The sequence below is a fragment of the Terrapene carolina genome, unplaced genomic scaffold (genome assembly GCF_002925995.2).
Source record: "Terrapene carolina triunguis isolate 2854851 unplaced genomic scaffold, T_m_triunguis-2.0 Scaffold69, whole genome shotgun sequence".
In the NCBI taxonomy this organism is placed as follows: domain Eukaryota; kingdom Metazoa; phylum Chordata; order Testudines; family Emydidae; genus Terrapene; species Terrapene triunguis.
The window spans coordinates 7,400,813-7,424,295 of record NW_020664420.1 but is presented as its reverse complement, the minus strand read 5'-3'; the positions used below and the strand labels follow the sequence as shown (position 1 = coordinate 7,424,295).

Genomic DNA, 23,483 nt, shown 5'->3' with positions numbered 1-23,483 from the left:
TAGCAAATAATGGAGAGTGGTCAGCCCAAAATGATAGTTATGAATCACCCTAGAACTGTAGCTGACACTGTACAATATATTGAGTTCCTCATTGACAGTATGCTGCAGTGAATGGTTGCTGTATTAAAACTGAAGCTGGCCAGATAGGAATTTATCATAGAAATTTTTATTGATGAATGAAATGCCTGAGCATTGACCCAATGTAATGCCGAGTGGCCTACTCAACTTTGAGGCAGTGGCAGAACTGTGTTTAATTTTACTTATTTAATATGTGTTTTATTTCTTTGATGCTTATATCATTAGGCTTTCCTGTGTGTTTAACATATGAAGCTGAACAGTGCTTTGTTATATCTAATGTAAGGTGGAAAGGGTGGTCTTTTGCACAGTGCTCTTCAAGAGCACTAAAATATCCATCAAATCCTGTGACGGGCATAGAGTTACATACTCATGTATTACATATTTTACTGTTCTAAATGGGAGAACAGGGGAGAAACCATGTTTTATCCCCTAGTCTCTGAAATAGCAGATTGTCTTTAGAGAAGCAGAACATGAATAAGGTTCACAGGGTAGATGCTGAAAAGGGAGAGGGAAGGATCTCTCTCTCTAACGTTCTCCAGTCTATTACATTAAGCCACTTACTGTATATGTAAGTGAGCATTGATGCCTGGATTTCAAAGTACGATAGGATTGACTGGATTTTGAATTTTATTCTTCAATCACTCCACTTTTAGGCTACATTGAAAGGAGTTCTGTATATAACCAAGTTTGAGTAGCAGCCGTGTTAGTCTGTATCCGCAAAAAGAACAGGAGTACTTGTGGCACCTTAGAGACTAACAAATTTATTTGAGCATGATAATTATGGGGAAAGCTTGGTCTTTGAGCACAGCCTGAGTAAATGGGCTGCTTACAGAGGAGTCAGCGGGGCTCAGAGGTGGGGGGTAAGGTATTCCCTCCCACCCATCAGGCCTTGGAGCGGCAGCATAGTCACCATCTAAGCTGCTGCAGCTATTCATATGGACGCTACATGCTTGCTGTGCAGGCGTGAGGTTTGGCTGGTGAATTCAGGTAAGCAGGACTGGCGGATCTACTTTTCTGTCCCCCCTCATCCCTTAAAACCTCCTGTGTTAGGGTTGAAGGGCCTCATGGAAAACAACTCTGTGGCATTTAGGTAGTGTGAAGCCATGCTGGTTCCATTGCAGTCAGGGACATCAGTGGCCTTAATGTGGGCCAGAAGATTTGACCCTTGGAGAAGGTCTTGAATTACCCCCAGATGCCCTTTTTATAAAGAAATTGCCAAAGATCCCTAACTAGCTCTGCCAATATAATCATTTGTTATCAGCTTTTTATCACAGAAGTTCAGCCTTGGCCTTCATAGTATCAGACTTATTTTTAAAATATGCTTAATCTTCCTTGATACCATCTACCAGTATGTATTAAAGAAAACTTAGGCAGATCATAAAATCATCTGTAGAATTTTCCTAGTACCTGAGACATCAGGTTCATGACTGATTTGATCTCAGTTAAAGATAAATGTTTCTTCATAGGAATTGATCAAAATGTTCTGATAAAAGATTTAAAATCTGCTAAGGCAGGTACCAGTCACACCGTTCAATACTGTGCCAACTTTCTTATGTACTGTGATCAAAACAGATCAACAGAAAATACTGCTTAAAATCTAGAGATGGCAGACTGTGCCATTAGGCAATTGGGGGCAACTGGCTGAGCAAAGTTGTTCAAGGAGCAGGAGACACAGTTCAAAAGGGTATCTGAACTAGGAATATATTAATGACTAGTACTAGTTTCTGCAGATGATTCTTCTGCCGCCACATGTGACTTGCCGACGGGCCTGAAAAACAGAATCCTTGTTCCTCCACCCTTCCATGTACCCCTGGAATGCTGTTTTCTATGTTAGGCTGAGTGTTCTGCACTTGTTTGTATGGCACAGAAGTGTTCTGATGTAAGATTGTTTGACTGTTGCCTCACAAAATGAGGGTCCTGACCCTGCTGGGTGCTGAGTACCCTCAGCTCTCATTGACTTCCAGATTGGCATGCTGCAAGCCTGTTTTTTGCCAGCTGTTTTGGGACCCAATCCTGTCAGTCTTCACTTGCTTTGTGGCTTGGCATGCTAGACAGACTTTGGGACTAGGAATTAGGCAATCTGGATTCTATTGTTGGCTCAGTCACTGATTCACTGTCTGACCTTAGGCAAATCCCTTAGCCTGTTTGTGCCTGTGTTTCCCCATCTGCAAAAGGGGAATAATACCCCTTTTTGTAAAACATTTTGAGATCTATAGAGTTGAAAGTGTTACATAATTGCTGAGTACTATGTATTTTCATGTGAGTAATGCACTAAAGTCAGTGAGACTACTTAAACGAGCAAAGATTTGCAAGCTGAGGCCTCCATCCAGCAATATCGTACCTAAAAATCTCCTTCCCTATGGTCTTAGTTGCTTAGAAAATTTTTAGTCACTCAGATAAAAGCCCTTAAAAACAAATAGCACCTGATTTCCATATATAGCGTCTTTGAGAAAATACCACCCCATCAATTATGTATTTTTTTTAACACTGCTGTTTATTTCTCTATCTAAAGGGGCCCATTCAATACTATGAGTAATGTTCTGAGGAATACCAGGCTTGGCACAAATGAGACGCTTAACAGGGTTCCTCATTTTTATCGTCCATTGTCTCCTAACCAGTTTTTTGTTTCATTTATTTTTTTTCCCCTGGGGAATGAAGGATGGCAGCTCGGCGCGTGCTGAAAGCAGTCTTGGTGGATCTCAGTGGCACACTTCACATTGAGGACTCAGCTGTGCCGGGCTCACAGGAAGCTCTTAAAAGGCAAGTTATCCCTCCCATGTTCCTCTGAAAGACAAAAATGCATGTAAGTGCTGTTTTTATACAGATACCTCATTAGCTGAATGGCTTTCCTGGAGCTTGTGCCTCATACTCCTGATGTACATAAGCAAATATACACATGTGGCCCTATTCCACTCTCAGTTACATTGGACTGACTCCATCGTAACTTCACTGAAGCCAGTGGAGTTACAGTGGTATAAATTTAGAGTAACTGGGGGAAGATTTTGTCTCAGAGGGTATTCTTTGGGGAGCCTACATTTAATTTGGCCTTTCTGCTTAGTTTTTGCTTCATTTTATTATCTCTCTTTTTTTAAAACTTCTTCTGCGAAGCAAAAAGCCCAACTTTCGAGCACATTAATTTACCATGCTTTGGAAATGTTCTATAATATAGCCCCCCTTTTTGAGAATGTCAGAATTTTAATTAATCCTCCCAGCACTCCTGGTAGGCAGTGTCATTATCTCCAACCACTCAAATGAGTGAGATATAAATACCTGTCCTACATTAATGACCTGGAGGTAGGAATACAACCCAGGGGTCTTGTTGACATCTGCTAACTGCTAGAGAATGCTTCCTCCTGGAAAACAGATCCTATAAAATATAGGGAGAAACCACCAAAGTTAAGAAAATGATCAAATTGATTAAGAGATAACATCTCAAATGATGCAGAAGTAGTGACCCGAGTAGGGGGAAGATTTAAGGCCCTGATTCTGCCAGGACTTACACATATGCTTAACTTTATGCATAACTTTGTGAACAGTCCCATTGTTTTCAGTGGGATTACTTGTAAAGGGTAAGGTTAAGCATGGGTCTTTGCAGGATCAGGGCCTATATATGTAACTGTGGTTTCCGAATTAGACACTTGTAGTGCTAAACCACTAGTTGGAGGGAAAACTCACATAGGGATCAGGAAACGCCTGAGTTTCTTTCCACTAACACTGGTGGAGACAGTTGCCTCCTAAACCTATAGAATGAAAAGGGAGTGAGAACCACTAATCCCCTGGAAATCCTGTGGCAACATCCGTGCTGGTTGGCCACTGCTCCATGCTGCACCTGTGCTCAGGGAAAACCTGTGGAAGATGATATCAAGGGGGTCAGTATTATCTTCTATGGGGAAATCCCTATAGATTGGAAGGGGGGAGGTGCCATAGAGATCATCTAGGCTCCTCCCAGGTTCCGTGTACACCTCCAGATCTTCAATCCCTGAGAGGGAGAGTGTTGAAGGGGCTCGTGTGGGATAAGGAGATGGGGAGCTATTTTACCACACAGCCACTGCTTCTCTCCTACTTTCTGTACTATCTCCACCTGGTTTCTACTGGGATTTGCTCAGCCAGGTACTGTACTCGCCTGGGTCAGTGTGACAAAGGGGGAGGTGGGAGGGGAAGAAGGTGTATTGCTCCTATAAATCATATTCTAGTGCAGGGCTCGGCAACCTTTCAGAAGTGGTGTGCAGAGTCTTCATTTATTCACTCTAATTTAAGGTTTCGCGTGCCAGTAATACATTTTAACGTTTTCAGAAGGTCTCTTTCTATAAGTCTATAATATATAACTAAACTATTGTTGTATGTAAAGTAAATAAGGTTTTTAAAATGTTTAGGAAGCTTCATTTAAAATTAAATTAAAATGCAGAGCCCCCCAGACCGGTGGCCAGGACCTGGGCTGTGTGAGTGCCACTGAAAATCAGCTCGTGTGCTGCCTTCGGCACGCAAGCCATAGGTTGCCTATCCCTGCACTAGGGATTTGCACTGATGGCCATCCAGGGGAAAGAATCACCCTCCTCACTATTGCGCGTGCCATAGGTTGCCTACCCCTGTTCTAGTGCATGCCCTGCCTGTACCTGGGATAGCAGCCCTGGAAAGAAGGCCAGTCTTTTTCACTGCAAAGAACAGCCAAGTTTTTTTACTTGGAGACTTAAAGAAATATCCCCAGGTAATTGCTCTTCCTAAAAGAAGCTGTAGCAATTGGCACGTGGCTCATTCTGTGAACAAGTGAGTAGTGAGTGAAAAAGCAGGGCACAAACCCCAAATTGGTTGTGAGTTCTAAGCTTAGATTTCACCAACTCCTGAAGCACTATAACAGCCTAGTCATGGAGTCACAGACAGTTCCCATAGCCACCTAGGCCTGCCTTTGTGATAGATGGTCCCTTACACCAAAAATATTTAGGTCTCTTCCAGTCACAAAGGAGCAGTCACTTATCCCAGGTCAGTTATACCTCAGATCTCAAACCGAAGGCAACGCGTGTAGCCAATCCTATAATAAACTAACTAAAGAAGTATTAACTAAGAAAAATAAATGAGTTATTTATTACTCCTGGGGGAATTCTGCACCATAAAATTAAAAATTCGGCACACAAGATTTTAAAATTCTGCATATTTTATTTGTCAAAGTAACATCAAAATAATTGAAACTGCTGTGATTATATTGTAATTTATTTCAAAATACCTGTCAGCAAGTATGTCTGTAACAATATAGACCAAAAAAAAAAGATTCAGGAAATGATTTTTTGACAAACAGATTCCTTACTAGGCATATTCATACAGAACTTTGAGTAATGATTCATTTAAACTACAACACAGAAATGTATTTCCTGCATCCCTCAAAAGAAGTGCAAAGGCGTAGGGGAGTCAGGCGTAACAGAGGAGCTGAGGAAGAGGGAAGTAATTGCTGGGAAGAAGACTGGAGGGTTGTTGAGTGTGGGTGGGAGAAGTCTGGAGCAGGATTTTTTGGAGGGGGGAATGTTAGGGAGTCAGAGAGCCCCCCTCTTATGCAGACCCTGGCTGACTCTTAGCCTCTCTCATTCAGTCAGACACATCTGCCCCTGTTCCCATGTGTCCCTGCACCCCCACTCAGCCACCTCCCTTTCCCCTCCCCCTGTCCCCATGTGTCCCTGGACCCCTACTCAGCCACCCTCTCCCTCCATCCCCGTGTGTCCCTGCCCTCTCACTCAGCCACCCCTGCTCCCCCATCCCTATGTGTCTCCGCACCCCTCCCGTCCCCATGTGTCCCTGTACCCTCTCAGCCACTCTGCCTTTACCCATCCCCATATGTTCCTACACCCCCACTCCCATTCAGTTTCTGTCCTAGTCCCACTAGCTCTTCTGAACCCCAGTCTGTGATCCCCCCAGCAGCCCCATGTGCCCCATGCTGTCTGTTGCATGTCCCCCCTCACCCCCCATCCCATGCCTCCTCACCTGGCCCCACTTGTCTGCCAGCGTCACAGATGCAATACTGTGGCCATGTGACACCTCCTGCTTTAGTGGCTGCTCCACATAGAGAATGCTGTTGCTACTGGCACATTACTCCTTTAGCTCCAGTGGAAGAAGTTCTCTTCCTATTGAGGACTCTGACTGCTTTTGTTGGACAATGGGCCTTAAGACTGATTGTTGACTCAACTGATTGAAAAACAAAAAATAAACAAGCTAAATGGTCAGGAGTTCATCAGCTGTTTACAGTTCTTCTTGGCATCTGTAATCTAAGGTGCAGCAAGGGAAGGGGATTGTCTTTTCAGAGGTTGCTTATATACCGAGTGTCCCTTTAAAATAGAAAGAAAATGAGTGAAAGGTGCATTAAAAATGTATGTTGTATGTAACAAAATTCTCTAGTCAACTCAGCTTTGCTTTCCCTGGATTAGATTACGCAATGCTCCAGTTGCCATTAGATTTGTGACCAACACAACCAAAGAGAGCAAGAGAGACCTTCTGGAGAGGCTGAAGACACTGGAATTTGACATTGCCGAAGATGAGATCTTCACATCTCTGACTGCGGCCAGAAAGCTCCTGGAGCAAAAGCAGGTCCGGCCCCTGCTGCTGGTGGACGACAATGCTTTGCAAGATTTCAGAGGTAAGGTGATCAGCTGAACCTGAGAGCAGCATTGGTGAGCCTTATATTAGTTGATGGAACTTTTACAATTGTCTGTCCCATGTAAATAGGTGAGATCCCATCCCTGTCATTTAAGATGTGAAGCTGAGATTCTCAGACATTAAAAGGGCCCTAGCACTTATCAGAGGAGTAATTAATTCCATTGTTATTTTGACCACCTGTCTATTTGGGTAATTGCATTCCGCCTACTTAAACTCATCTATAGATTATTGTATCCCATTGATTTGCTTCCTGTCCTGTAGTGTTGCTGAGCCCTTAACAGCTGTTGTGTCCCCTCCAGAGTGCCCATTTCTTCTCGATTCAGATACATGACCATCTTTGCCCAATGCTGTAAATTGACTGAATGGTACTTTCATGTGTCATTTGTGTCTGTTCACCTTGAGATGTTACCAGCCTCCACTACCAGAGGCAGACTAGCTTGATATTTTGTTTCAGAGCTGTCAAGGATTGGGAACAGAGTAGGGGATGAAGGGTGGTAGTGGGAGAGGTGGTATGATAAGTCCTACATAGGGTGAAGGACTGCTTGCAATGTTCCTTTGCACAAATTCAGGACCAAGATTGGACCTTTGGCCCCAGTTGCTTCCTGCTGTCTTCTGCCAAAAGGACAGGTGTGACCTCTACACTACTTACAGGCCCTGTATGATTAAAATGAAAATAAGGATCACAGGCACTGATTTACAGCTTCCCCGGGGGGTGCTCCACCTCTTCCCCCAAGGCCCCACCCTCGTTCTGCCTCTTCTAGCCCCTGCTCCACCCCTCCCCTGAGGCTCTGCCCATGCCCCACCTCTTCCCGCCCCTTCCCCCAAGCGTGTCCCGCCCTCGCTCCGCCTCTTCCCACCCTCACTACTCCCCCTCCCCCCCAGCACCTCCCGCCTGCCACCAAAGAGCTGATTGGCGGCGGATGGGAGGCACTGGGGGGGAGAGGGAGGAGCTGATCGGTGGGGCCTGCCGAACAGCTGATTGGCGGGTGGGTTGTGGATGCTGCAGCCCTGGAATGCTCACGGAGTCAGCGCCTATGATAAGGATGCAGGATCGTTAGGGCTCCAAGAAGTGTTCAGAGGACCCCACCTCTGGGGAATAAACTGGCTGGTTTTATGAATTACTATAGGTACCCAGCTACAGTGTTGTAATGTGTTTTTTGCTGATTTTAATTCAACCTCAGCACCATGAACTGTGCTATATTCTGCATGCTTAATGGACTGTTCGTGTAGGTTAGCAAAATCATCACAATCCATAAGCTACAACAATGATGAATGCTTGAGACCAGGACTGCTGTACAGTCATCAGTAGGTGTGTGTTTCTTTACTTGAAAGAAAGTTAATTTTCAGAAACCTCCTGAAGTCACTCTTTTGTTCATCTACAGCTAAACTCTGATCTGTGTGTCTTGGGGGTGTGTGGGAAGGGACAGCCAAAACCTTTGGATAAGCTGATAAAATGCCATTCCTCTATGCATTTCAGATTTGGAGGACAGTTAAACTAATTTGATCTGAAATTCGGATCATTGGGGTGTACTCTATCTGTAAATGTCAACACGTTTTATAGAATGTGTGTACCAAAGTGTAGGGAAACTGAAGTTTTCTTGTAAGATTTTATAGGAACCTCGTCTATACTGAGAACACTGATAGCAGTTCTCCCAGTTCTTGGTCTGACACTGGTGCAGTGCATTTTTTTACCACTGTATCTGGCCCTACTTTGAGCAAGGGTAGACAACAGAGTAGAATACTTGGATGCTAATATCTAAACTGTATTCTTAAATTTATTCATCTAAATTTGGGTTATTTCTGATTATGTACTCTATGTATCATATGACTTTTAAAAACAAACTCTGTATTTGTGGATAATCTAAGCACTATATCCAGATGTACAGACACTCTTCTCTCAACCTATGTATTACATATTTTTTTTAACATTAGCTTTAATAAAAAAAATTTGGGTGGGAAGTGGTGGGAAGAACTGCTGAAAATTTTCAGTATAGACTCAACCAGAAAGCTACTGCAGTGGATTTGATATTATCACATATCAGTTTTGTGATTATCAAATGTAAAAACCTAAGGCATTTTACTGTCATTTATCATGAATTAATAAACATTTATTGTATTACCATTGTCTTTATATTGAGAAAAATTAAAATATCCAGATTCTAAATTAACCAGATTTGCAAACAATCAGAATGTTAATATCCCTTAATTTTAACTCAAAGGGTGACAAAGTTGTGGATCATTTGGTATTGTTCCCTCTCCCGCCCCCCTCCAAACACATATGCCAAAAATTTAAGTCCTAACAGGTTTATGATTTCAGTAGGTTCTTATCCTTTCATGCTAGGAGCTGGGAATTTTCTTTTTAATTTCGTCCAACATTCTATTCAGTATTCTTCAAAAAAGTCTCAATGGGCTATGGGCAGTGAAACTATAATCTATTCTTTCTGTTTTTTAAATCAGATCCCTATTGCTGGGGATAGCTTCTGTATCCATGCTCTCAACAACCCTTATCTAGGCCAGGATCTGCAGTTTGTTTCTAAATCAGTTTAGTTAAATCAGTGCCATGTCTGTGCATTGATTAGACTCAACATGGACTGCATTGGGTATTTTGGGGTCTTTTCCATATGCAGAGTCTCTCATACGTACTCTCAGTAGCATTCCTGAAACAGTTAAATAAAATGGAGAATGTTTTAAATTTCTGTTAGTAACTGCTGTTGGATTGTTCTTGGATAATTTTCCCCATATAAGATTGGTCTCAGATGGATGAATGTAATCCATTCTTTAGTTAATGGACCCAGATGATTTCAGAGAGTGTCTTATATCTACAGGGTGTCTCTGAGTGCTACATTCTGTATTTGGCTCTCTGGGTTAGCTGAGAGATGTGCAGTATGAGACACAGGTAATCTGTTTGACTTCAGGCCTGTTGAGGCACAGAAGTGCGAGTTATTCCAGCAAGGGTAGCAGTGCAAAAACGCCAGCATGTGCATGATGCTGCTGCCTGCCTCACCCTTGTGCTCCTGTCCCAACACTGGCTCCAACTCTGCTTCCACTGCTGGTTCTATGACTTGATCCTGTTCTGCAACGGTATTAGTGGGCCACGTCCTAGCTACGTTAGAGGTGACATCACCATCTGAAAACTGACAAAAAAGTTGTGCTCCTCTAGAACAGTGCAGGACAAAGCATGTGAGAACTGGAGATAAGGTATTCTCAAGGGCACCTGGTTGTGTAACGAACTTGTAGAAGAGACTAATCCAAAGTGTGATGGCCTTAAGGTCCTGCTGCAAGGCCTTCCTCTCTGGATAGAGCTTTTCCATCATAACCAGAATGACATTTACAACCATGCCTGCCAAAAAGAAATCTCACCCCAAGCAGAACTTTCCATAACCAGAGGAGAGCAAAACACTCGCTGAAATTCACTATCCCAGTCTAATTAACATGCAAAGCACCTGGAAACTAACCGTGTAAATTAAGCATTCAGAGATTTCTATTTCAGAAGATGGTGATAAAAGTGAAGAATTTGTATACTCTGTCCCTACACTAGCTAAATCTTTCAATATATGTGGTTGGGTGGATCTGTCATCACAATTACTGATCTGGAGTTGCATGCGTTGTGGAGAACAGCAGATTCCTGACACATCAACCCCTTTATCTGTTGTCAGTGCTGAAAGACATAAATTAATCCCTTTTATGTGCATGTACTTCTGGATCTGAGGACAGAACTAAAAGTGTCTTTTATCAGGAAATGCTGACTTCTGTTGTCCAATGGCTAACTGTACTCACAGTCTACTTTTAAAATGAAAGGACATCAGTGTGTTAAACCAAAGAAGATAACACTTCTTCTGAAAACCAAAAATTAATACTTGCCTCCATGTTCGACAGGAAAGTGTTAACCCCAAGTGTTAACCCCAAGTGTTATCAACTAATGAATCCAATCTTATCTGCCTCTGGGATCTTGAGACCCTCTTCCATCAGTTGCTATTGATCTGATTGCCTACTTTCCTCCTCACAGTGGTCCTTGTGGATTGTAATCAGCAAGGATCATGGAAGTTAGAACTGCTCCATGTTTCAGAGGGTTATAATTTCCTGTTCAGATTTCCTAGTTTGTGCATTTGTGCAGGAAGAGAGAAGCCATTCATTTTTTAACTCCTCTTCTTCTACAGAGCACTGGGAACAGTGCAGTCCTTTTACCTTTTATTCATAGTGGTCACCATTAAAATGTCCGCATGTGTCCCTACAGGTTCTACAAAGGACTGCTTCCTGAGATGCTGTAGTTTTCCCTTATACTTAGAATGGTAACTGGTCAATGTTGACTCTTTATTTAATGGCTTCTGCCATATTTAGATTAAGTGTGGGCCAGATGATCCGTCCTCCCTCAGCTTCTAGAAGTCCTGGCACAGTGGAACTACTGCTGTGCTGCTGGGTGAAGGGATAAGCTGAGAAGTAGCTGCATGCTAGGACTGCCTATTCCCTGCAGGCATGCTGTGATAAATCTCTCTGGAGCAGCTTGGAGGGAAGGAAGTTGGGGTTGCACTGGAGACAGTCACCATATGGATCCAGAAGTTTCTGATTCCCCTATTTAGGGAGCCTCTGTGGATCTTGTCTGCTAACAGAGCCCTGGGCTGTAGAAGTGGCATGTCTGAGCAGCCTCTCCACAAGCTATGCGGGTTGTAGGCAATGATTCCATTTCCCCCTGCCAATTCTTCTTAGCTGCCCTGCATGAAGCCCTTCTATTCTAACTTTGTATCAGAGGTCCAGGGAGGCATTTAGCCACATGGAAGGCTGAACGTATATTGTTAGGTATAAACTAATTCGCTCACTGGTCATAAGACAAAAATTGTTGTTTACAAATGTTTTTTAGAATAAGTAAATCTGAGGGGTTGTGTTTTGATTTTAATTTTCCAGGGATACCTACAAATGATCCCAATGCCGTGGTGGTAGGACTAGCTCCTGAGCACTTTAACTATCAGATGATGAATAAAGCATTTCGGTAAGTCGTGAGAAGATAAGAGCTACCTTACTGGCTCAGACCGTGGTCCATCTTGCACAGTATCCTGTCTCCGACAGTGGCCTGTACCAGAGCGTCAGGAGGAGTGTACAGAACGGGGCAGTTATGGAGTGATCCACCCCTGTCTTCCACTCCCGTCTTCAGATAACCAGAGGTTTAAAGTATTATGTATTATTTGTATTGTAGTAGCACACAAGACCCTAGTCAGGATCTGATTAGTGCTTGGGTCTGTACAAACATATAAGAGACACTGTCCCTGCCCTGAAGAGGTTACAATCTAATTTACAACTAGACACAACCAGTGTGAGAATAGGCAGGAAGGGGAATGAGAGGTAACAGTAGCAAGAACACTTGGTTACCTAGGTGAGGCTCCAAGTGTCTTTTTCCGATGCCATAGGTGTAATGCTGAGGGACAGCCCTCAGGCTTGCTGGATCTGGAGGCTTCACTGCATATTTATCTTGCGGTGGTTTAACATGAAATTAAATGGGTTTCACAACCTGTAATTAAACTGTAGAACTATTGCCGCGGGATGTTGTAGCGGACAAGAAGTGAGCAAGATTCCAAAAGGGATTGGACATTTGTTATAAGAATGTCCAGAATTAATACATTTTGGAATCTCGAGATTCAGGATTTAAAACAACCTCTAATTGTTAGGGATTGGGAGACCTAATGTGGGGGGCAGATTCTCTCCCCCCCCCCCCCCCAGCCCTCTTGCATCTGCCTAATGTGGGATTTCTTGCATTTGCATCTGCCTCTGAAACATCTGCTGCTAGCCACAGTTGAAGACAGAATACTGGAAAAGCTGGGTCCTTGTGTCTGATCCAGTCTGGTTGTTCTTGTGCTCCATTGAGAAACAGTATTTAGTCTATTTTGTCTCTAGATTGCTGAAATGATAACATGGTTAAAACAAGTGACTGCATTTGTGCCTGTTTTTCAGTGGCTTGTGCAGTGCCATTTTACCTACCCTTGTGCAATGTATTCAGCCACACACTGCTCTTCTACTAGTTTTGAGGCTTAGGATCCGTTTAACTTGGACTTATTGTTGGTCCGATGAGATAAAGTGGGTTTTAGCCCACGAAAGCTTATGCTCAAATAAATTTGTTAGTCTCTAAGGTGCCACAAGTACTCCTGTTCTTTTTGCTGATACAGACTAACACGGCTGCTACTCTGAAACCTGTGTTAAATAATGGTTTCATTCTCTCTCTTCTGGCTTGATACTGCCACCCATCAGCATAGTATCTGAGTGCCTTCTCTTAATGAGAGTTTGGGATTCACAGTGCTTATAACAACATACTGAGGACCACATAACCCAGGAGGTGAGATGCAAGGTAGGTTGGGCTAGATATTGCATTCTCTATACACCAAAACTTGTGTATTGAACTTGTAAATACTTTTTTTTTTAATACATGTGGTTCTGAAGTACCATCTAGATTCTAGAAGAATCCTATAGGGCAGTGGTTCTCAAACATATTTGATCAGGCCTCCCCTTCTTTGTGTCTGTAGTAGTTTGTCCCCCTCTCCCATCATACAAGTACATATACCAGTAAAAAAAATCAACATGCAACTCTCACTGAATATTAAAAACAGTAAGGCATTGATTCAAACAGAGCCATTTAAATATATAGTAATGTAGATTTTAAGTGAGATACTGCTTACTTGCATCACACTGTTGTTACTAGTCTAATGGGATTCACCTGTTTTTTGGAGCAGAGCAATTCCATCATTTGAGTAGCCTTTGTTTGCTGTTGCACAAATGAGCCAATGATCCATTGTAAAAAGAGCAAAAGCAAAACTGTGATTGTGGTTGATGCTTACCATGAAATGTGCACACCGCATCATAGCAAACGGATTAACGTGCAGACAGCAACAACTTTGTATAATGTTATGCAGGCTTAACAGAAATCCGTCAAAATGCGCAGTGCCATCTAGAGTCAAATGCATAGCACTATCTGATGACCTGATATGTCTGGAGGAATCGGCTTTGCTAGTTATTTGTTACTGTGGGTAAAATGTGTGCAGTAAGATTTTTTTTTTTCCCCTAAAGTTTCTCACATCCCCCCACCCCCCACCCCGAATACATTCTGGGGCGTGCCCCCACAGTTTGAGAACCTCTGCTATAGGGTGAGATTCTTCCACCTAACTATTGAATGTAAGTATCTTTGTGCTTCTGCAATATTAAATTCTTCCATATCCCAATTGTGTGCTCCCACTGTGTGCAGATCTGGCTGTAGCAGAGGTTTGCAGATCCATGTCTGAAACACATGGTCCGGTGAATACATCTGAAAACCTAGGAAAAGCTAATTGTACATATTGTTAAGGGTGTCTCATTCGCCATGTGCTTCCTAATAATGACTATGTCTACCCATGTGCCAGTGGCTAGAACTCCAAAATAAATAGGTAGATATGGATTTATGCAGTTTAAACATGGGTTAAAACTGTGGATCTTCAGTTGAGTTTCTGCCCCAAACAAGCTTCATGTCAGGTTTCAGTGATGCATATCTGAGGAAGTAGCAGGCAATTTTTACCCATGATGAGCAGACCAGTGATGGGTGCTTTGTTCTTGTTGAATCTGTTTTGGATTAAATTGATTCAGTGTAAGTGATTTTTGTTTTTTTTCTTGTACTAATGAAATGGAATGAAATGTTATCGTTTTTATAATACTGCAGGTGCCTGTGGCACTTTGCAAATGCATATGAAGAGAGAGACTTGCTCGAAGAAGCAAATTTCCTAACCTAGACCAGGATGGACTGATTTGAGTCAAAGCGATTTAAATCACCAATTTTAATCATGATTTAAATCAGCAAGCAGAAAACCTTGATTTAAATCATCGATTTGAATTGTGTTTTTCATTTGTACTTTTTAGTTATTTTCCTAAAGAAAGGTTTGTTTTTCACTGATAGGTAACCATTAAAACCTTTACACTGAATTTGGGGCCTTTTTTTTTTTTTTTTGCTAACCAGGAGGATACACATTTTTAAGCAATTACATAGCTTAATGTAAATTTATTCAGATTCTTAATTTTTACATTTTTATTATGTTAGAAAATGGTGAATGGTGCATTTCTTATTTACTAGATTATTACTTTTTTTTACTTGTGACTTGTGTCAAGCTCTGTGTGGAAACTCAAATTCAATTTAAAATGCACAAAAACAACATTTACATTTTATTAAATAAAGCCACTTCAGATGTGCTGGATACATAAACTTTTTGATAAACATTTTTTCTTATCAAAATATGTTTTGCATTTAAAACAAACTGATTTATTAAAGCAAGGAAGAATGATCTGTCATTAGTGAATTGATTTGTTTCTGGTCACCATGTCCTTCCAGATTTAAAATTAGTAGATCTCCTCCTCTCAAACCTAGTTTTTATTCATAGACTGGAAAAGGAAAACAAGTTTTAGTTGTTTTTTTCCCTCACTTTGAATGATCTAGTCATTGAACCGAACTAGTTGAATAAACTGAAATGAGGAAAAGATTGGAACTGCTGGCAAAAGTTGGTTTAGCACTTCAACAGACTGGTTCTAGGTGCCTAGCCAGTGACCCAAACTACTGAACTAGTAGAACTTACTTTAAAACGTGGCAGCAAACGTACTGCTTCTATTATATTTTGTATTTAATTTAAATGATTTTAATTGATTATAATAAGTTTACGACTTAACAGGTCAACAATTTTAAATTTAATTTCAAATCTTTATTTTAAATAACCCTGTATTTAATTTTAAATTGTATTTAAATAAAAAATCCAATTTTAAATTTAAAAAATCATTTATATTTATTCACCCTGATCTAGACAGATCCAGTTCTTTGGGTTGAGTTACAGCAGAGTGCCAGACAGAGATTAGCGTTGAAAGAATGTGAAGGGTCAATAGGAGGTTGCTCTGCGCACTGGATTTTTCTGGAAGGCTTCTATGCAAGATAAGTGGGACTAAAAGGAGAAAAAGTCCTCCTTTCCCAGTCCAAGGAAACTGTCAAAGGGCCCCTATTGATTCCTGAGCTGTACTACTTCGTGGTTGTGTTTTCCACTGTACTGGTTACATTTCTACCCATTGTGATAAAGACTTAGAATTGGCTGCGGTATGTGAAGAATTTGCTGCCCAATCAAACGGGAAGCACTCAACGATCATTACCTCAGCTTTTATAGATACAAGCTAGAGGGCTTTTATTGCAGTGAAACTAAAACTGGTGAGAGGATTGTAACAGCTGAGCACTGCTTGGTAGTACCCGGACCCTTCCTTCAGCTAAGCATTTAAGCAGACTTTCCAGTGTTACTGATTATGCTTTCAGTGTTTATGGAGCTGCTGTGTCCACTGTAGAGAAGAACTATAATATAGGTGATGGCAAAATGTAAACAAAGAACCTGACTGTGAGAGGGGTGGAGGTCCCTTAACTCCTAGGACACTCACAGTCACACCCAGTATTAGTTTAAGGAAACCCTCTTAACTGCTGATGCCCCAAATTACAAACATTCATGTTTAATTTATTATTATTTTGTGTTGCACTGATTCCTAGAGCTCCCCATCGGGGTCCCGTTGTGGTAGGCATTGTACACACACATAAAACAGACAGATGGTCCCTGCTCCAGGGAGCTTACACGTACGAGACAACAGGTGGATACAAAAAGCATGTGGTGGAGCACAAGGTAACAGTGAGATTATGATGATTGTTGTAGTAAACAGTAGTATTCAAAATACTGTTCCATTCATGTTTGTCTGGATCTTTCCAGACGCTGCTGTGCTAGTGGCAGCTTTCTTCTAGGCTTCTTAGCACGCCGGTTGTTTTGGCAGGAAGAATGAAAAACTCATTTCATTCTTGCTTGCAGAAACCCCAGGTAGAGTTTTAAATTTTTTACTGACCTCTACAGCATGCATTGCTGGAGAATCGGAATAATAATAATGGGGCTAAAGAAATGTGAGAACAGTCTAAATTTGTGGGGGGAAGAAATAGCTCCTACTCTCTCAAAACATTTCTAGATCCACTTTCTGTAGCCCCCAGCAGCTGTGGACAGCTGAGAGCTTCAGTGGAAGGATTTCCACGCATTAGTCTCCCGTTATTCTAATCAGAGGTGTTAAGTATGTGTTGATCAGACATTTTGACTAATCCTCCATTCTGAATTTTTCTCTCCCTATAACAAGGAGACTGTATACAACTTTGTTCCTCAAATGTAACTTCTGATAGCAGCAGCCATGCCAAGAATCCAACAGCTACTGGAGTGTTCACTGGTGTATGTATGTGTGTGTGTGATGTGTAGGCCTGTGGACATGCTGATCTTTCCTTGTAACTAGTGCATGCCTTTTGTTTTCTTAATTCCATTTTGGATGTTTTCTGCCTGGAGTTCATCCTAGCCCCCATCAGAACTTGGGCATGCTGGAATTGGAATGTGGGAGTTGAACTGTGCAGACGTTGTGGGTGGTTGGAAGATGGAACAGGCAGTACCAAGATTTGCTCTGCTGAGTAATCAGTATTGCAGAATTCCTATGCAGAGTAATTTTGGAAGCACTGAAATATTAATCCACCCAGCGAAGGCCTTGGAAGATTAGCAGGAAATTAAATGTGTGCATCCATCAAAATCACCAGCACTATCTACAGTTAATATCTAATAAAATATTTACAAGGATAAATCAAATGAGTTCGTACTTCAGCCATAGACAAGGGAAAGTGACTTTGAGGTTCTGTTAGATAAAGGAATTAATTCCATCACCGAGTGAATAGAAATATACCTATCTTTTGAAAAAATCTTCTCTGGCTCTTGCAGTCCTTTTAAGACAGTGGCTTCATTAGGTTTTTTTTATTAGCTGCTTCTGATGACTGGAAGGAGGAGGGAAGTAACTTTATTTATGTAACTCGCTCAGTAAAACACTAGTTTAATTCTAAACCCTGCTACAGTTTGGGGCTTGACCCTGTTTCTATTCAAGCTAGTGGGAGTTTTTGGCATTTACATCACTGGAAGCAGGATCAGGCCCATAGTAGCACATATCTGTGAATCCAAGGCAAAACATGTTTTTTTTCCCCTCTTCCCTTGGCTCTCTAGGTTGATCCTGGATGGTGCCCCTCTTATAGCTATACACAAAGCTAGATATTATAAGAGGAAAGATGGCTTAGCTCTGGGCCCTGGACCTTTCGTAACTGGACTGGAATATGCTACAGACACCAAAGCAACAGTGGTGGGGAAACCAGAGACAACCTTCTTTTTAGAAGCCTTATCGGGGACTGGCTGCAAGCCGGAGGAGACGGTTATGATTGGCGATGTAAGTGTAACGGCTGAGTAAGCGCATTATCATCTACCTACCTAGGTGGCCCCCATGTCTATGGTATCTGAGCACTTTGAAGAGTATATCCTTCCAGCATCCTTGTGAGATAGGGAAATGTTGGAATCATAGAAATGTAGGGTTGGAAAGGACCTCAAAAAGTCATCAAGTTCATCACCCTGTGCTGAGGCAGGACCAACTAAACCTAGACCATCCCTGACAGGTGTTTGTCCAACATGTTCTTAAAAATCTCCAATGATGCAGATTCCACAAACTCCGTGTAAACCTAGTCCAGAACTTAACTACCCTTAAAAGTTTTTCCTAATATCTAACCTAAATCTCCCTTGCTGCCCATTATTTCTTGTCCTGTCTTCAGTGGACATGGAGAACAACTGATCACCATCCTCTTTATAACAACACTTAACATATCTGAAGACCTATCAGATCCCCCCATTGTCAACCCCATTTTAGAGATGAGGGAACTGAGACACAGAAACACTTAGGGCCTAATCCAAAACCCATTTAGTCAATTCCATAACCTCACTGATCTTGCCCAAGCTCACACAAGTCTGTAGCCAGGAATAGAAATCACCCCTCCTGAGTTCCAGCTCAATGCCTTAACTACAGGACCATTCTTCCCTGTACAGCTATGCCACAGATTGCCAGCTCCAAATAAGCATTTCCATGATCCTGCACCTATCTCATAACTAATTTAAAATATATATATATATATATATATATACACCCAAAACAAGGAAAATAGTAGCTCTTTAAAGGGACACTGCCAACTTACTTGCTTATTGTGAGGGAACAAGTTTCCTCAGCTCTGTTACTAAGATCACGAAATTACACTAACAAATTTTTAAACTCCAAAAGCTTGTTCTTACAAAATATACACTTGGGCCAGATTGGAGTGGAATCCCTTTAAAGACCATGACTCTTGAATGTTTGGCTCCTGAATACTCTACTGAAGGTGAGGTTGAAATATTCCACATTTAAAAAAGTAATTACCTTAAGAGTTGTTAGAGCTGTAGTAACCAAACATTGCATATTGTCAGGAGAAAACTGGGGCCTGATCCTGAAAATCACTGCCCATGGGAACTCTACCTCCAGCCCAGGATGCCATTGAGTTCAGCAGGGTCTCATTGCAGGAATAAGGGTCTGTGCATAATGGATCCTTCTGCAGGATCAGACCTTTACATTGTAACAGATGTTAATTCAGAGTACTTGATTAATGTTTCAGAATGGCTTTCATCTTGCATTATATTATAGGCAAGGCTGGTAGCACCACCTGTTAAGGTTGTCCAACACTTCCCATTAAAAGACCCAGTTTTCAATTGCTTAGAACTTTGCCAAGATTGGGCTGGAATTTTCCATGCTGGGTGTTGCCTCAGGCTGATTTTTGGGGGGGAAATTTCAGCTAAAACGGTTCAGCTGTTTCTGAGAATGACAAGGGAAAAATACATTGTTTTCCCCCCAAGTTAAAAATTCTGGTGACATTTTCTTTGAACTGTGCTAGCACCCCATCCTTTGGAGCAGGAACTTGAAATTTGGCAGATGGGTGGCCTCTGAGTCGAGTATGTGCCTTTTGCTGGGTCTGTACAAATCTGCCAAAATTTGGGGGACAGTTATAATTAAGATTCTGACCGCACTGAGGATGCTCAAGCCTTTCACAGCTGCTAGCACTGACCAGATTTTTCATGTGCCATCCCCGCAGCGTGACTGAAGCCAGGGCTTCCCTGTAATGGCTGCTCCAGCTACTCTGGGCCTGGGTGGGCTAAGGCAGCAGAACTGAGAGTAATGAGCCTGTTTCTCCTTTGCTTTCAATGATTTGCTGATGGCGCCAAGGCTGCATGGAGGAGGAAGCCATATGATTTGAATATAGAGGGGACTAAAGCCAGACCACAAGGCAGGGAAAGAAGTGGATTAGGACAAGGAGTCAGATGAGATGCAGGTGTGGGGAGAAACTGGGACTGACTGGGTAAAGAAACTAGGGATGGAACTGGGACAAGAAGCCTGAGTGCAGAGTGGGAGAAGGAAGCAGGCATGGGAAAGTGGCAGGACTTAGCCAAGGACAGACTGGAATGGACAGAGCAGAAGGGGTCAAGGCTGGGAGAAACTGGCAGAAGGATCTCTGCCCACTGGAGCAGACTCCCTTCCAGAGCCTGAACGGAACCCCAGTTATTTCAGTTTCTTTTTTTTTTTAAAAACCTAAGTACATTAAAAGAACAGTATTAACGTTGCAAAGTCAAGCACTCAGGCAGCCTGAATTCTGTTATTTCCTGAGTTTTGAGTGCACCTGAAGATGCAGATGGCACACAAGCATCTAGTGGGACTTCCGAAAATGCCTAACTCCCACTGATCTTGGTGTTTCTGAAAACCCCACTGGGCAACGCTCTGCATCTTTAGGCACATAAGTACTTTTAAAAGCTGGTCCTTAATGTTTAGAGTATTTAAACCATATTAGTTTTAGCTTAAATCTTGCAGTTCTGTCTCAAGCAAATCTCCCACATGGGCAAAATTCTCACTGAAGTTACTTAAGTGCTAATTTCAGGATATGGCCTATTATTGTTTTGATTAGACTGGGTCGTCACGTGGTAGTGAACACCACAGAATGCCCATAAACAAATTGTTTCTGTAACTCTAGATTAACCTTGTTTCCTCTTCTGTCTGCCAGGATTGCAGGGATGATGTGGGTGGAGCCCAGAATGCTGGCATGCTAGGTATTTTAGTGAAGACTGGTAAGTACTGCATGGATTTTGATATCTTGTGATATATTTTTTCACTGCAATAGAGCCATATTGGAACAACAACTCCAGCACGTATCTGAACAAATGCAAAACTGGGTCTGGGTTTTGGTCAAACCGTCCCTGGGGGGATCTCAACTGAGTCTTAAATGAATCTCAGCCTACTTCTGTGAAGACCATCGGTGATGCATTAGGTCAAGAAGAATGCCAAGTGGGTACCCCTTTTACAGTGCCTTGTTGTTTGTGAAGTACAAGTGATTGGAGCATTGGACAAAATCTCTCTGTAGCAGGGTGGTCCCCAGCTCCTGCCCTGAAGGGCTTAAAACAGCCAGGGAGGAGGGCTGCGGCTCTAAAAGCTGGGCTGATTGGGGAAGCAGCCGCAGCTGGGCCACGCCCCAATCAGGCCACAGCTGGCCTGTATAAAAAGGCTGGAAGCCAGAGGCCAAAGGGTCTCTCTCTGCCTTCAGAGGGAGAAGGGCCTGGCTGCAGCAAGCTCGAGACAGAGTACCTGAGTGGAGCAGGGCTGGGGAAAGGCTGAGGAGTTCCAGCCTGGAAAGCCCCAGGCTGCGGCCTAGTAGAAGGCCAAGGGATACTGGGAGTTGCAGAGGGCAGCCCAGGGCTAGGCCAAGGCAGCAGGTCCAAACCCTCCTTGCCTGTGATGAGTGGCCTATACTGCAGTCTACCCCAGGGAGCGGGGGCTAGTTGGTGACTGGCAGTGGCCTTATTCTGAGGTGAGGTAGGGATAGTGGGTGGGGGTTCCCTGGGAAGGGGAGGCCCTAGTACTGCGGGGTACTGCCAGGGGGCAACACCCCAGATACGAGGGACACGGGGGCCACAGGACAGGCGGATCACCGGCCTGCAGAGGGCGCTCCAGGATGCTGGAAGAGCTAATTCCCAGAAGTCACCAGCAGGAGGTGCCGCAGAGGTGAGTCCGCTCCTCTACACTCTCCTAGCTCCAGGGAAGACTTCAGGCTGGCAGGGCAGCTAAAGCAGCTTTTAAAAAAAGCACTTTTTTTGTTCTTTTATTTCAGGTAAATATCGAGCAGCGGATGAAGACAAAATTAATCCCGCTCCTTACCTCATCTGTGAGAGCTTCCCACAAGCAGTAGACCATATCCTACACCATCTGCTATGAGAGAAGCATTTAGTTTGGAGAAACTTGGCTGTTTTGACATTGTTGCCTCCCTTCCGCCTCACAGAATAAAACTCAGAGCACAGTGTGTGTATCACACCTGCAATCAGGCAATGAACATGTCTCACTGCAGAGCACTGAAAGGAAATGATAAGGATGTGCAACCCAGTGGCAAATCATTGGTAAACTCTCTTACTTCCCTCAAGATGGAACACAGAGAGTGGAAAAGTAGGTCTCCCAAGTGTTCATCAGGTCAGATGGCAGGTGGAGGGAAATCAACCACCAGATGAAACAATTTGCTTTCTTGTATCGTGTAGGGAAAGGAGGGAAATTCACATAGAGTCTTTGTCTTTGACTGTTCAGGAAGTAACTGTTTAAAAAGCCCATCTGAAATGTGCTAAGTTAGTTAAACTATAAAACCTATGAGAAATGTGCCAAGATAATAAACATCAACAAAGCATAACAGCCATTTTTAGCCTAAATGATGATAGCTTTGTTGGTTCTTGTATGTTTGTTTTAGTTACCATGTGGCTTCTCTCTGCTGTAATCTGACTAATTTAAATGTAGAGATGGTACACATTAGGAATATTTTACAATTTACGATATTACCATTACTAATACCAGTCACTGCTGATTTCTCTCCCTCTATTCAAACAGGTAACAATTGTTTTTTCAAGTTTTATGTAAAATTCAAACAATCAGTATTTTACAGATGTTTTAATTAGATGCTGTTATTAACAGGAATGGTGCAGAAACAAAAATCTGGTCCTTAATGGCTTTATAGGCCATGAATTTTTGAAGTTAGACTTCAGCAGGGTCCTATTAACTCTACAATTGCAAGATTTCATTTTTTTTTCTTCTCTTTCTAATGCTATGAGAAAAATCCTTCAAAACCCATGGGACTGATTCAAGCTTTTAAGCACTTGGTTAATACAGCTGTAAAATGAAATCTCATTCTGTAGCATGCATTGTTCTTCCTGCCTGTGTTAAATCCACCAAAATGACCTAACTTTGTAATGATGGTCAATAGCTTTCCTGGGCCGTTTGCAAGCTGTAATAATCAAAGTCCTTTCCAGTTGTTTTACAGTGCTCCTGAGTGTTACGTTATTAGACTGTAATTGTACATCATTGTAGTACTCACTTTATTGAAAATATAGTTTTGTGTTAATAAGCCACACTGCTTCTTGTTAAGAAAAAATATAATGAATATGTAGCAGGCGCTATCTAAAGGAAAGAAGGTTTATCTATAATCTCTCTGGGTGGTTTACATTTCACCTGGAGCGAATTTCTGCAAATGACAGAAAGGGAAGCATGAATGTATGTGTGGGCTGTGCAAGCTGCGTATTGGGCATGCAAGAAATAATGGAAGCTCTTTGGCTGTGAGGCTGTCTGTTTGATCTGTGTTTGGCAAGGCCCAGCACAATGGGATCCTGGGTGCTACTGCTATACAAGTATAAGAGGGGTAGCTGTGTTAGTCTGGATCTGTAAAAAGCAAGAGAGAGTCCTGTGGCACCTCTAAGACTAACAGAGGTATTGGAGCATAAGCTTTTGTGGGTGAATACCCACTTCGTCTGATGCATGTCACATGCGTCTGACGAAGTGGGTATTCACCCACAAAAGCTTATGCTCCAATACCTCTG

At 42.4% G+C, this 23,483-nt stretch overlaps 1 protein-coding gene across 1 annotated transcript in view; it reads left to right on the top strand.

Annotated features, from left to right (window-relative positions):
- The window catches only part of HDHD2 (haloacid dehalogenase like hydrolase domain containing 2), a 24,473-nt gene extending 1,459 nt beyond the window's left edge, over positions 1-23,014 (top strand). The window contains exons 2-7 of the mRNA XM_026649309.1: positions 2,737-2,838; positions 6,486-6,694; positions 11,614-11,698; positions 17,748-17,964; positions 20,642-20,705; positions 21,743-23,014. Coding sequence (XP_026505094.1) covers positions 2,738-2,838; positions 6,486-6,694; positions 11,614-11,698; positions 17,748-17,964; positions 20,642-20,705; positions 21,743-21,846 — 780 coding nt within the window. The 5' untranslated portion in view covers position 2,737 and the 3' untranslated portion in view covers positions 21,847-23,014. The remainder of the gene's footprint in view (positions 1-2,736; positions 2,839-6,485; positions 6,695-11,613; positions 11,699-17,747; positions 17,965-20,641; positions 20,706-21,742) is intronic.
- Positions 23,015-23,483: the final 469 nt, after the last annotated feature.